This window comes from Drosophila persimilis, unplaced genomic scaffold, assembly GCF_003286085.1.
Source record: "Drosophila persimilis strain 14011-0111.01,24,50 unplaced genomic scaffold, DperRS2 tig00000684-arrow-arrow-pilon, whole genome shotgun sequence".
NCBI lineage: Eukaryota > Metazoa > Arthropoda > Insecta > Diptera > Drosophilidae > Drosophila > Drosophila persimilis.
The window spans coordinates 79,507-94,124 of record NW_020825335.1 but is presented as its reverse complement, the minus strand read 5'-3'; the positions used below and the strand labels follow the sequence as shown (position 1 = coordinate 94,124).

The following is a 14,618-nucleotide window of genomic DNA, read 5'->3' as shown; positions in this document are numbered from 1 at the left end:
TGTATATTTTTCAATAGTTATTGAGCATGCCACTGAGCATGCAAAGAAACTCAGGTCAAGAACAAGTGGGACAATGGCAAGTGCCAAGTCAGGGGTGTAGGGAGATTAGCAGTATGTGTTTCTTCCTGTGAGCCTGTGAGGGTCACCACGGGATTCAAATACGGTATGAGCGAAGCTTTTATATTATGTCTAAGCACACAAAAGCACTAAAAACATGTGAGTTCTTTCAGAGCAGAGGTTTTCGTTTGGTTTCGCGTCGAGTCGAGTGCTCGTAGACCGGAAAACTGCTACTGCTACGCCCATCACCAGTGCCTTGAAATTCCCATTAGGAAGTGAACGTCTGATCTTAAAACTGTAAAACCTGGTACACGTACACTTTTCCGGAGAGTAAAACTTAACTTGAACATAAAACTTTGAATAATAGTCGATGCGGACGAGGAAATCGGAGCAATAATCGTCAAAACATGAGCGACAGACGAGGACTCGTCTTGGACTCAAACTCTATGGGGCTGTCCAATCCGGATACTCCCACGAACTCGGGACAGCAGACGTCTCAGCAGTCGGTACTGGTGCAGCTGGCGCTGAAGGATCAGCAAAGCCAAAAGGCTCTGCAGCAGGACACAGGGAATGTCGAAAATCAATCCGGTGTCTTCACGGACTACAGCAACCAAGACCACTCCAGGTGCACTGCTCGCACTGAGTCCATAGCCACGGAGTACTTTCACCGTCTGGTGGACCAACTGCCTGAGGCACACGACATGAGCGCTCAGATGAATCTGCAGCTGAACAAGACATTCCTAAAACGGCTGGACGAGATCGACGGCCTCAATTTTCCGAGCGGAGATTCAAAGGTGAGTGCCTACACAATCCATCCCAGTGGCTACCACTCAATGCCTAACCCAATCTTTGTTGGATTGCCTCCCACTCCAGCTGCGCCTGATCACTTTTCAAGAGTGGGTGGACGTCCTACTAAATGTCAACAACGTCATGTTCACCAACTTGTCGGCAATTAAAGGGGAGGCATACGGCAAGATCATAGACCGCGTTCAGTCGGTCAGTGGGGAGCAACAGCAGACGCTGGACGAAAACCGAAAGCTGCGCAAGGACATATGCGCAATCATAAAGCTCCTACAGAATGCCTATCACCGGAACATTTGGGACACGGACAGCCTTTCACAGGAAACCCTGACTGTTAACCAGATTCTGGGCATAACCCACAGGCAGCGTCATCCGGAGAGCGTCAGTGAAAATGTAAGATATACAGCATTTAAAAAACCAGGTTGCTTCTCTCAATCGTTGTCTACTTCCTCCATAGTGCGATAGTGATTGCGGCCGGTGAAGATAACCTGTTTAGTCTTCCGTTACTACCGATGTTGTTTTTAGCTAAATTATATTAATAAAATTAAGATTTACATTATTCAGGAGCGTTTCTTGTGATAAATTTAATAATACTCATCTCATTTATTTTCTCAACTCATTCTCGTTTCAAAAACGGCGCTCATCGTTTTCGGATCCTTACCTTGTATCACGCTCGTCAATTTGTTAGATATCCTCAAATCTTGTGGCTCATAGCCGTACAAAAGCGGAAATGGTTAGCATTTAGTGGTAATATTTACCATAGTGTTGATGTTCCACTGGATGGGTCATTTTTGGTCGTCCCATCGTGTTTCATTTTCATTGGAATGCAAAAGCATTGACAAAATAATCCGATTCGTTCGTTTTGCATGATGGTTATCTCTTGATGTCCTTACAGCATTGATTATAGGCTTTACATCATTCGATTTGTGGTGGGAGCCAAAGATTTTGATTGTTGAAATCTTGAAAAAAACCAATTAGGCGGGAGCCCAAGATTGAAATTCTTTTCGTCTTAGAAAGTCTAGGATTGTTTACAACTCGTATAAGAGCTCAATAGGATTGGGTACGTTAACTTGCATGTATATAGCCAAAACGACAACGATATTTTATATCCGGACTTCTGTGATATGTCACTGTTACAATAATTTTTCGAAACTTCGCCCCGCACTTGCAGTGTCTACGTATCGGGTATAAATGTAGAGGTGCGGTCTCCGCAGCAACTCACAGCGTCTTCCATCGTTTATATATGTAGTTCTTTTTGCTTCTGTAGTTCGTCTATTATTGGATTATTCTCTGCCTCGTTATGCGTCGGTGAGGTTGTGGTAAACGTCGATTGCTTCCGACATCTCCTTATGAACCTAATCATCCAAGCAATGAGACGCAGACTGTGAGTGTACGAGCTGATATTATCGACGATGTTGAGGATATTATTTATCTCGTGTACGGCAGCAAACAAACTTTTCCGATTCTCCGAGTTAACCACGTCCATGTCAATATCAAGTTTTCCACCAGTGGCGGGACAGTTTAGTGAATCTTCGACTAGAAACGTAGGACCCGAAAACCATGGAGACTTAATCAACTCGCTCACGTTACAGCCTCGCGACAGAATATCAGCAGGGTTGGCACATAGCGCCATTTTCCATCAGACGTTAAATCCTGAATATCGGACACTCGATTTCCAACAATTTCTTAGAGACATGACTAACGGTGATAGCAGACCGATTGGATCGAATAGCGACGACGCAGTAGACAAAATTGTTCGTTTTGTGGTAGTGGGATAGACTTCCTTTGGATTAAATGTGAAACTAAATGCATCACTTCGTTGATGCCAAGTTACGCCGAGTGTGCTGCTGACTGAGTTTTTTGAAATGTTTAATTCCTTGGTAGATTCGTCTTCCATCACGCCTGGATGATTTGAATGCCACTTGCATAATGGAAACTGACCACGAGCGAGAGTTGATGTGATTTCAGTTTTTAGTTTGAAGAGTGTATCTATATCATCAGCCCCACACAAAAGGTCATCAACATAAAATGCAGTTTTAACAGCAGCAGTTTTAATGCAAACTACGAGTTGCGAGAAATGGGGCAGACGCAGTCCCATATGTCAGTCCCATATGGTAGGTTTGAAGATCCGTATTTGGAGATGCTCGCAACAAAATGTACTGGAATTTTCTATCCTTCTCACTCACAAGTACCTGCCTGTACATTTTTGTGACGTCGGCTGTGAAGATGAATGATGATTCCGATTACAGGATCGGCAACGATGAGTCGATGAACATTGCGCCACTCTATGACCATTTCCAAGACAATTGATGCAGAGACCGAGGCGTTTTGCATTGTCCTACCGTTGGTTGCTGTTCATAGCCTTGAACTGATCGCAATTAGAGATCTTATGGCCAGAACTACAAGACGGATTAGTGATAGCAAACGACGAGTTTATTTGGTGATTAGAATGACGATTTGACTTATTGGATTCAGCCTTTCGTTGTGACGAAGTAGCAGCCGAGTTTCCAGACGAATGGAGAAACTGACAAGCTGTGTGCATGCTAGCCAGGTTGGCAGAGTTTTGTAGTCCTGCGATTCCTTCCACTTGTTCCGAGTTTGATGATCACACTTTTCCATTATAATATATATAACCATAGCGTGAACAATGTTCTCAGGTTTGCCGATGGACTCCAGCGAGCTTAATATAGCGGATGCCTTATCCACTAGGCTGTGAAGCTGCTGACTGTTTGACCTTTCCACAGGTTGTAGTGCAAACAATGCCTCAATAGCTTCTAAAAATATAAGAGTAGGATTATCAAAATGGCTTTCGGATAGTTTTCGCTTGTAACCTGGAGTGCCTGAATTGTATCTAATGCCGGCCCCGTGAGGCCGGTCAGCAAATAATTAAACTTTTCTATATTAGACAATCCAGACTCACGCACAACAATTTGCTCGAACGAGTGAGTGAAATTCTTATAGTTTGCATATGTTCCGTCGAAAGTGTGCAGCGACAACATTGGTAACGATGACTTTACTGGCGGTGGGTGGTAGTCCGGCGCAACAATGCTGGCGTTCAGATCTCCTCCCATTTTTTCCTTTATGGATAGCTTGATTACTATGTATGTATCCTTCAATATTAGCTTGGAAATTTAAAACATTCTTGAAATACGTTTCTAAGCGAAAGCGAAGCTCATCATTGCTTATCGGGGTTTCCGATTTAGCATCTACCACAGATTTGATCCGATTTATATTTCGTTTTATATTGCTGTGTAGTGTTGTGTAGTGTAATTACGCTGACACAAACTAGAGCTTCCAAAAATAACAACAACAAAAAACGCAGCAACAAAGCGGAGAGTCAGCGAACGTTCCAGCAGCGGCAACGAAAGCAAAACGAAAGTGAAGCGGTGGAATTCCAATAGAAAGAATGCGTTGATCGATGGACCAAAGCAGGTAGCTGCAACGTGAACGAACCGAGAATGCAAGCGCCGTTGAATGTGTTCTGAGTGATAAGCGAATGATAAAATTAAGCGAGAACGGCGAGAACAAGGCGAGGACAATGACCACGCGATCGAGACGAACAATTCTGATACGGTTTTCGGAACTTTCGATTGCAGCTGCGAGACGAGCGAATGCTGCCCTTGTAGATTGCGATTAGTTTAATTGTTCACAGAAGAATTTACACACATGCACCACGTTGGGCGCCAAAATGTTTATACACGGAGCGTTTTCCGCATTAATGTTAATTCACGGATGGAGGTGTGTTAGTTTTTTCTGCAAACGAATTATAGTCTATATAGTCTATATATAGATCGATCCAGTTGAGTATTAGGCAATAACTGTTTATTACAAATCTTAGTGCTTGAGCACTGGGCATAAGAAAGAGAATACAGTGGTGAATTTAGTACAATAATGGTGAGAGTAAATACGAAAAGTGAGCGTAGGCTCTCTATTTTACGAGGGTCACTTGAGTACTTTGTTCCTTAAAGGAGTTTGTCTGAACACCACTCTTTTCGTCTAATTCGCCATTGTGCGTCGTTTAACTTCTTGATTTTGTATTGCTGTGACGAAACGAATAATTAAAAAAGATAAATTGAATTTAAATAAACAAATTAAGTGCATTTACTAAAACGTCTCAGAGGAGTCTCAGTTTACCAAAGAGAAGCCTCAAACATTGTGTGTGTTGGTGCGCGATGTATTGTACAAGAGGCTGCGTGCCTTGTGTTTGTATATTTTTCAATAGTTATTGAGCATGCCACTGAGCATGCAAAGAAACTCAGGTCAAGAACAAGTGGGACAATGGCAAGTGCCAAGTCAGGGGTGTAGGGAGATTAGCAGTATGTGTTTCTTCCTGTGAGCCTGTGAGGGTCACCACGGGATTCAAATACGGTATGAGCGAAGCTTTTATATTATGTCTAAGCACACAAAAGCACTAAAAACATGTGAGTTCTTTCAGAGCAGAGGTTTTCGTTTGGTTTCGCGTCGAGTCGAGTGCTCGTAGACCGGAAAACTGCTACTGCTACGCCCATCACCAGTGCCTTGAAATTCCCATTAGGAAGTGAACGTCTGATCTTAAAACTGTAAAACCTGTAAAACTGTAAAACTTGACTTGAACATAAAACTTTGAATAATAGTCGATGCGGACGAGGAAATCGGAGCAATAATCGTCAAAACATGAGCGACAGACGAGGACTCGTCTTGGACTCAAACTCTGGTGCAGCTGGCGCTGAAGGATCAGCAAAGCCAAAAGGCTCTGCAGCAGGACACAGGGAATGTCGAAAATCAATCCGGTGTCTTCACGGACTACAGCAACCAAGACCACTCCAGGTGCACTGCTCGCACTGAGTCCATAGCCACGGAGTACTTTCACCGTCTGGTGGACCAACTGCCTGAGGCACACGACATGAGCGCTCAGATGAATCTGCAGCTGAACAAGACATTCCTAAAACGGCTGGACGAGATCGACGGCCTCAATTTTCCGAGCGGAGATTCAAAGGTGAGTGCCTACACAATCCATCCCAGTGGCTACCACTCAATGCCTAACCCAATCTTTGTTGGATTGCCTCCCACTCCAGCTGCGCCTGATCACTTTTCAAGAGTGGGTGGACGTCCTACTAAATGTCAACAACGTCATGTTCACCAACTTGTCGGCAATTAAAGGGGAGGCATACGGCAAGATCATAGACCGCGTTCAGTCGGTCAGTGGGGAGCAACAGCAGACGCTGGACGAAAACCGAAAGCTGCGCAAGGACATATGCGCAATCATAAAGCTCCTACAGAATGCCTATCACCGGAACATTTGGGACACGGACAGCCTTTCACAGGAAACCCTGACTGTTAACCAGATTCTGGGCATAACCCACAGGCAGCGTCATCCGGAGAGCGTCAGTGAAAATGTAAGATATACAGCATTTAAAAAACCAGGTTGCTTCTCTCAATCGTTGTCTACTTCCTCCATAGTGCGATAGTGATTGCGGCCGGTGAAGATAACCTGTTTAGTCTTCCGTTACTACCGATGTTGTTTTTAGCTAAATTATATTAATAAAATTAAGATTTACATTATTCAGGAGCGTTTCTTGTGATAAATTTAATAATACTCATCTCATTTATTTTCTCAACTCATTCTCGTTTCAAAAACGGCGCTCATCGTTTTCGGATCCTTACCTTGTATCACGCTCGTCAATTTGTTAGATATCCTCAAATCTTGTGGCTCATAGCCGTACAAAAGCGGAAATGGTTAGCATTTAGTGGTAATATTTACCATAGTGTTGATGTTCCACTGGATGGGTCATTTTTGGTCGTCCCATCGTGTTTCATTTTCATTGGAATGCAAAAGCATTGACAAAATAATCCGATTCGTTCGTTTTGCATGATGGTTATCTCTTGATGTCCTTACAGCATTGATTATAGGCTTTACATCATTCGATTTGTGGTGGGAGCCAAAGATTTTGATTGTTGAAATCTTGAAAAAAACCAATTAGGCGGGAGCCCAAGATTGAAATTCTTTTCGTCTTAGAAAGTCTAGGATTGTTTACAACTCGTATAAGAGCTCAATAGGATTGGGTACGTTAACTTGCATGTATATAGCCAAAACGACAACGATATTTTATATCCGGACTTCTGTGATATGTCACTGTTACAATAATTTTTCGAAACTTCGCCCCGCACTTGCAGTGTCTACGTATCGGGTATAAATGTAGAGGTGCGGTCTCCGCAGCAACTCACAGCGTCCCCCATCGTTTATATATGTAGTTCTTTTTGCTTCTGTAGTTCGTCTATTATTGGATTATTCTCTGCCTCGTTATGCGTTTGTGATGTCCTATGGCGCTCTAGGTGTTTTTTGCAGGCTTCAGCCTTTTCTATTGTTGTCCTTGTCCACTTGGGCATGCTTTCTTCGTCTTCTATTCTCAATGGCCAGTTTGGAATCGGCTGCTTTTTAATGTTGTTTGTTATCTTCCACAGTTTTCTCATACTTCGTCCCTCCTCCACGCTTATTGCCTCTAACTGTCTATTGAAATTGTTCTCCCTCCAGTTTTTAACCGCATTTCTCAGCTTGTTTGTAAGCATATTGTACTGTTTCTTTGCTTTTTGTTTCTTTGCTTTCTCCTTAATATTAGATATACTCGTCTCGCCCCTTTCTTTTTGTCAGCGTTTACATAGTCCCTTCTTAAAGTTTTAGTGTCCGACTTTGGAATCGCTTGTCATTTGGTTTTGTTGTTTTTTCAGTTACCTTGGCAGCTGCATCGTATATGTTCTTGGGGAATATTGCCACCGTGTCATCAATGTCCAGGCCAGATTTTATTTCCGTATTTAGGTGAATATTTTTTTTTAGATGATCCTTGAATATTTTGACATCAGCACCTTTAGTCATTAGTGGCATGGGTGGGCTTGTTTTATGTTAGTGTCCTCTATTGTTTAATGCTATTTTAATTACTACATGGTCAGACGTTATCTGTCGTTTTTGCAATTAATCCTTCCCCCTTTTGTAAGCCGCTTGTTATGGCAAAATCTATTGCTGATGGAGTCCTGCGTACTGGGTTCTTTCTTGGTATGTGATATACCCTTCTACTTGCAGGTCATGGCCTTTCGTCTCTGCCACCATCATGACCGTTATGTCCTCACTTTTCATATATATTTCCAGCTCTTCTTTTTTATTGGCTACACCACAGGCGTTCCAGAAAGGGACAGGAAGGGGCTGAGATTGGGATTGGGTCGAGTTTGTTGTATTGGAGGGAATTCTCATATAGTTTCATCTTCTTGGCATTTTTTCTTTTCGTTGGCTGTTTTGTCTTTTATTATTTTTATTTGCATTATTAGCAGATAGATTAATTATTTGATTTATTTCAGTGTCATCGTTATTGTCTGCTATTGTTTTCCCTCTATCGTTACTGGCTTGGATTTGGATCAGTGTAGTAAGTAAATTTCCTCAATTTTCCTTTCTAATTTTTCTATCCTCTCTATGCCTTCTAGAGGCACCCTGGTGCCGGTCCCCGCAAATCGAATTGATCTTTGTTGTTGTTGTGGTAGTGGTGCTACTGCTGCTGCTGGTGCTGTTTGAGCCCGAGGATTGGCTTCCTTTTCTGGAAACGGATAAGATGCGCCTCTGCTGAATTTGGCTGTTTTTCACCTTGCACCCTTGACCGCTGCTTCAGTCCCTGGTGCTGAGGTTCCCGATTTTGTTTGGGTCTACGCTGTTGCTGTTGTTGTTGGCGTTTCTGCTGCCATTCCTGTAACTTTTGATGTTGCTGCTGCTGCCGCTACCGCTGCTGCTGGTGCTGATGGAGTTGTCGTTGGGGCTTCTCCCAGAGATGCTGCCTCTGTGGCTGCTGCTGATGGTGTAACGGCTGCTGTCGGTTACGCTGCTGGTGGCTGTCTCCATTGGCTTATGTGTTTCTGTGTCAGCGCATTTTACAGGTGTGCTTGTCGGTTTTGGGCATGCATTGGAGGGATGATTGCCCGCGTACTTCATACACGCCAAAGCAATTCGGCAATAAGCGCGTGTGTGGCCAAAAGCTTGGCATCTATGCCACTGGACCGGGTCCTGTGTTTTGGCCAGCCTCTCTATGGAGACCATCTGCGTGCCCACATGTTTTAGGGCCAGCACCTTGAATTCGTCTCGTTCTGGCTTATTTCGTATTTTTATACCCGATACTGTATTGGGGTATATTAGATTTGTGGTAAAAGTGGATGTGTGTAACGTCCAGAAGGAATCGTTTCCGACCCCATAAAGTATATATATTCTTGATCAGCATCAATAGCCGAGTCGATTGAGCCATGTCTGTCTGTCCGTCTGTCCGTCCGTCCGTCTGTCCGTCCCCTTCAGCGCCTAGTTCTCAAAGACTATAAGAGCTAGAGAAACGATGTTTTGGATCCAAACTTCTGTGATATGTCACTGCTACAAGAATATTTCAAAACATTTCCCCGCCCACTTCCGCCCCCACAAAGAAAATCTGTGGCATCCACAATTTCGACGAAACGAGAAAACTAAAAACCCAGAATCGTAGAATATGACTATATCTTCTAGAGTGTAAAATCTGAACCAGATCGTATAATTATTATAGCCAGAATCAAGAAAACAATTTCATTCTTTCTCGCTCTGTCTCTCTCTAACACACAGGTTTCATGGTCGGTTTTGCCAAATGCAAAATATGAGTTCAAGGATCTCAGAACCTATAAGAGCCAGAGCAACAAAATTTTGGTATCCACACTCCTGTGATATCGGACCTTGACCGTTTCGTGTCCAAATTTCGCCACACCCCCTTCCGACCCCGCAAAGGACGAAACTATTAGAGACTGTCAGAGACTATTAACGCTAGAGTAACCAAATTTAGTATCCTCACTCCTGTTAGATCTCACTATAAAACGTATATATCAAAATTTCGCCCCACCCCCTTCCGCCCACACAAAGGACGAAAAACTGTTGCATCCACAATATTGCAGATTCGAGAAAACTAAAAACGCAGAATCATAGATAATCACCATCTATCAGATTGCTGAATCTGGATCAGATCATTTTTATAGCCAAAAGAAACAAATCAATTTGCAGTGGCTACGCAGTGCCCGACGTCACGCTCAGACTGATTTTCTGTCTCTCTCGCACGCACTCTTTGTCGTGTCGTTTAATATTAGCGGCGTCTGCCGGAGGAGAGCCATACTGACTTAGTATCGGGTATAACTGTAGAGTTGCGGTGTCCGCAGAAACTCATAACGTTCCCCCTCGTTCTTTATCGTATTTGCTCGGGAGGATTCTACTGAAGGTCACCGTGAACCCTGCCTCCAGCATTTTTCCCCTGATCCAGCTTGGCGGGGTGCTGTGCTGGAGCCCACGGATAGCGATGCGGAGTACGCTGTCGTTTTTGCTTTGGTGGGTGTACAGGCCCTCGTCTGCATCCCCCTGGATATCCATGATGGCATCTCTGGAAGCCCTATCCTGCGCCTGGATTTTCAGGCCTTCCCTGCTTACTACTTGGATCCTTTTGCAGCTTTTCCAGGACCAGCAAGATCGCTGGTATCGCTGGTACAATTATTGGCGGTATGTGGATTTTTGGCAGGAAGTTTTTATTAATGGCTGTAGCTATGGTACGGATGGGGGGAGGGGCATGAGTGGTGTTGGCGTTGCTCCTGCTGGAGGGGGTCGTAGCTTTTGTTGTTGTTGTTGTTGGTCTGTCTGGCTTGTGTGCTCTTGATGTTGTTGCTGTTGCTGCTGGCTTCTTTTGTTACCCTCATTTTCCTCTACTTCTTCGTCTTCATCCTCTATCTCAATGTGTCCTCTCTTGAGTGGGGAATAGTCAGGAATTTAGGTATTGTCAATTATGTTGATGTCGTTTTTGGAGAGAGTTCTTCGTCTGGCTACCTCAGCTAAGATGGATGGCAGTTCAATTGTACGCATTGCTGTTTTGCACATTGTCGTTGTCATTATACCCGATACTCAAAATGAGCATTGGGTTATATTCGATTTTTTTTTGGTCGTCAGCCATCGGGTGCTACAGGGGGACAAACGGATGACGGGTCGGCTCGCACAACTGTGAACTCGGAACTGAGGCGCAGCCGATCCGGTTAGTAATAGCCGGTGAGGCCTGGGTCCCACACCACCCAGAACACAGAGGGTTGAGAGGGAACCGTCACCCGCCATAACTATACACACCGGTGGAAGTGCGACTACACTCTCCCCGTGAGGGCGGCTGGAAACAGGTCCTGGCACGGTCATGACTCTGCCAGGATGCTGTCGAATAGTAGTCGGGCTGAGAGAAGAAAACTCTCAGTGAAATTACCCCAATCCAACGTGACACTGTTATATGCCGGGGGGGTGCCCGGACACTAATATGCGGACTCTGGATACCTGCCGACCTCCAGTTTAAATTAGGCTTCCCGGGGCAAGCGGGCTATGCCTCGGGTGACCAACCCCTTCCCGCCTACTCGTGGGATCAAAAATGCCAAATATATCAAAAATACCAAATAAAACGAGTGGCAACGTTGTGAGTTGCTGCGGACAACGCAACTCTACAGTTATACCCTATACTAAGTCAGTATGGCTATCCTCCGGCAGACGCCGCCAATATTAAACGACACGACAAAGACTGCGTGCGAGAGAGACAGAAAATCAGTCTGAGCGTGACGGAACGGGCGCTGCGTAGCCACTGCAAATTGATTTGTTCCTTTTGGCTATAAAAATTATCCGATCTGATCCAGATTCAGCAATCTAATAGATATGGTCGTTATCTATGATTCTGCGTTTTTAGTTTTCTCGACTCTGCAATATTGTGGATACAACAGATTTTCGTCCTTTGTGGGGGCGGAAGGGGGTGGGGCGAAATTTTGATATATAAGTTTTATAGTGACATCTTAAAGGAGTGTGTGTACCAAATTTGGTTACTCTAGCCTTAATGGTCTCTGAGATTTGTGGATGCCCCAGATTTTCGTCCTTTGCGGGGGCGGAAGGGGGTGTGGCGAAATTTGGACACAAAACGGTCAAGGTCCGATATCTCAGGAGTGTGGATACCAAATTTGGTTGCCCTGGCTCTTATAGGTTCTGAGATCCTTGAACTCATATTTTGCAATTGGCAAAACCGACCATAGAACCTGTGTGTTAGAGAGAGACAGAGCGAGAAAGAATGAAATTGTTTTCTTGATTCTGGCTATAATAATTATACGATCTGGTTCAGATTTTACATTCTAGAACATATAAACATCCTCTACGATTCTATCGTATCTTTAAAAATGTGGATGCCACAGATTTTCGTCTTTTGTGGGTGCAGAAATGGGCGGAGCGAAGTTTTGAAATATTTTTGTAGCAGTGACATATCACAGAAGTCTGGATCCAAAACATCGTTGCTCTAGCTCTTATAGTCTTTGAGCACTAGGCGCTGAAGGTGACGGACAGACGGACGGACGGACGGACGGACGGACGGACAGACGGACAGACAGTGTCCGTTGGTCCGTTTTCCACCCGCCTATATACACGCGTTTCATTGACAATCGTTCCCTCTAACTGTGCCAGTGCGGCACCCCAGTGTCCTGCGTGGCACTCTACCGTTACTGGTCCTGCGTGACCCCATAGCGCGGCCCATTATAGCCATTTCCCTTTACCCCTGTGTCTCTCGCTCCTCGGGTTGGGGTTTCAGATCTCGTATGTGGGATGGACCTATTTCAGGCTGAGGTAAGCTCAGTCACGTCCAGGGGTCAATCCACAAGAAATTTGTAGAAATGTGATGGAACCTTAAGGGCGGCGTCAGGGGGCGGCCTGTCGTAGAGAGGTGGATCGGGGCTTGGGCGGGCGTTGCTTGCGTTGTTTATATGAAACGACCGAGTGGACTCGGGGCGGGGCGACGTCGGTGCCTCGGCTGATTGGGGTGAACTTACGCAATCGGGTGTTTTTACTTTGCAAATTTGACACTTTATTGTATTTCTTAGCGGTTTAAATGACTTATTTTTAATTGGGCGCCGATGTCTTCTGGTGAATTCCGGTTACCGCGTAAGTTCCCTTCTGTTTTTCAGTCGGCGTCTATTTATACGCCAATGGGCGCTGTGTCAGCGGGTTCAGAAGCGAACTTCCGCGTCGGGGTGCACTTCGCCGTTCTGGCCTGCGCCTGGCTTGGTCTGGATTGGTGGAAGTCCGCGTGACCTGGTGTGTTTGGTCAGCGTTATGACGACGGCGCGTGTCAATCGGTGGCTATGTGTGGAGGGGGGGTGTTCGTGTAGTAAATCAATTTACGTTGGGCGAGGTGTTGCAATTTAGTAGCCGGGTTTTTATTGGGCGTTGGGAGAGGCGTTGTAGCGAACCCTTTTGGGTTCGTTACTCCCTCCCCTTTCTTCCCCGACGAGAGTCACGAAGACCCGTGCGTGGGGCGTGCGGCGGTGGGTTGTTCGGATGGCTCGGATGGCTTCGCCTTCTTCTTGTGAGAGTTGTAGCATATCACATACAACGATTGTCGTGTGTGGCGGTGCCACTCGAGCTGGTCGGGAGTGTATCGGCAGGACTGGTGCACGCGCTGGCTCCGGCTGTATGATCGGTAGTATGGGGGGGTTCCTATACTGGTCCTTTCCTATACGTGCTCGCGTCGATGCCTTATCTTATTATTTTTGTTCGCGTGCAATACCCTGCGTATGACCGTATGACTAGTGTTAGGGGGTTGGGGAAGGAGGATGAGGAGGCTGGGGGAATTAGAAGGGACAAAGGAATTAAGGGGAAAGGGAAGTGGGCTTCCGCCATGCATATCCGAACCGACGGGTAGCTGTGCTGGTGTTGGATGCAACAGCCATGGCCCTCCCAACCTTGATCATCCTAATTCCGAAGAAAATATGGCTTATGGATGATCCCTTTTCTCGCCGGGGGTCATACCCCACTCTCCCTCATCGATCCCTGCATGGCTCCTAAACAAAAATCTTCTAACAAATAATTTCCAAATCATTAACAATATTTATTTTTAACGATAGGGCCTAAAGCTAAATACATGGGTAGAAAGAAAATTATATATAGTTATGGGTTGAGTATAAGCTAGGGCAATAAGTGAATTAAAACTACAGGAATAATAATTTTAAATAATAGGAATAAAATATATGATCTCAAAAACAGATGGTAGGGTACTGGGAATAATTTCATGAATATTTAACTAGGAACTTTTGTAATTTAAGATTTCTTCATTTTCGTTATTTTCGTATTAATGCAAAAGTAAGGGTAACTAATCACCGTCGCATAGGTGTGAAGCACCTGCTGCCGCTGATCTGCGCTAAAGCTTAAAGCTTCCAAAGCTCTTGAGCTCTTCGGGGGCTTAAGGCATCTTTGCAACAAAAAAAGCTCCAACATAATTTAGGGAAAAATCAAAGAATACGGCCGACCGGGCTCATGTATGGTTTTTTTTTTGTCTCTTTATGTTAAAAGTTTATAAACGATAACTGGGAGTTCGTTCACTTACGTACTTTCATGTTCCGACCACGTCCAAAAGATATTTCGGCGAGGGGAATACCTGTAAGTTTTAGAGAGAGAGCACACACACATGGACACGCATGACCACGGCTAACACCAGATTATCTTGATCTTCTTTTCTTTTTCTTTTTGTTTAGGGACTTTTTTTTTGGGCATATATAGTTCATAAATCAAATTATTCCATATTTAACTTCTATATATTATTCTTTATTCAATATTTATTCGTTTATTCAGATTCGTTGGGGTAGGTCTTGATACATAGACCAAGGTGTGGGCGCACGGAAAAAGCTCCAAGCAGCTGGTTTCGTTTCACGGGCACAAAGGGGTCAACGGCTTAACAAGCGCCCATATGTTCTTT

The 14,618-nt window shown here is 44.6% G+C and overlaps 1 protein-coding gene across 2 annotated transcripts; it reads left to right on the top strand.

Annotated features, from left to right (window-relative positions):
* The first annotated feature begins 380 nt into the window (after nucleotides 1-380).
* Nucleotides 381-6,399, top strand: LOC113566381. Of its 2 annotated transcripts, XM_026991681.1 has the most exons (4): nucleotides 381-569; nucleotides 5,552-5,833; nucleotides 5,913-6,233; nucleotides 6,298-6,399. In XM_026991681.1, the coding sequence occupies exons 1-4, from the start codon at nucleotides 465-467 to the stop codon at nucleotides 6,319-6,321; spliced, it is 732 nt and encodes a 243-aa protein (XP_026847482.1). In that variant the 5' UTR covers nucleotides 381-464; the 3' UTR covers nucleotides 6,322-6,399. The 2 variants fall into 2 exon arrangements, with proteins under 2 accessions (XP_026847482.1, XP_026847481.1); XM_026991680.1 differs by lacking the exons at nucleotides 5,552-5,833; nucleotides 5,913-6,233; nucleotides 6,298-6,399 and adding exons at nucleotides 931-1,251; nucleotides 1,316-1,417 and having other exon boundaries at nucleotides 382-851.
* The last annotated feature ends 8,219 nt before the right edge of the window (nucleotides 6,400-14,618 follow it).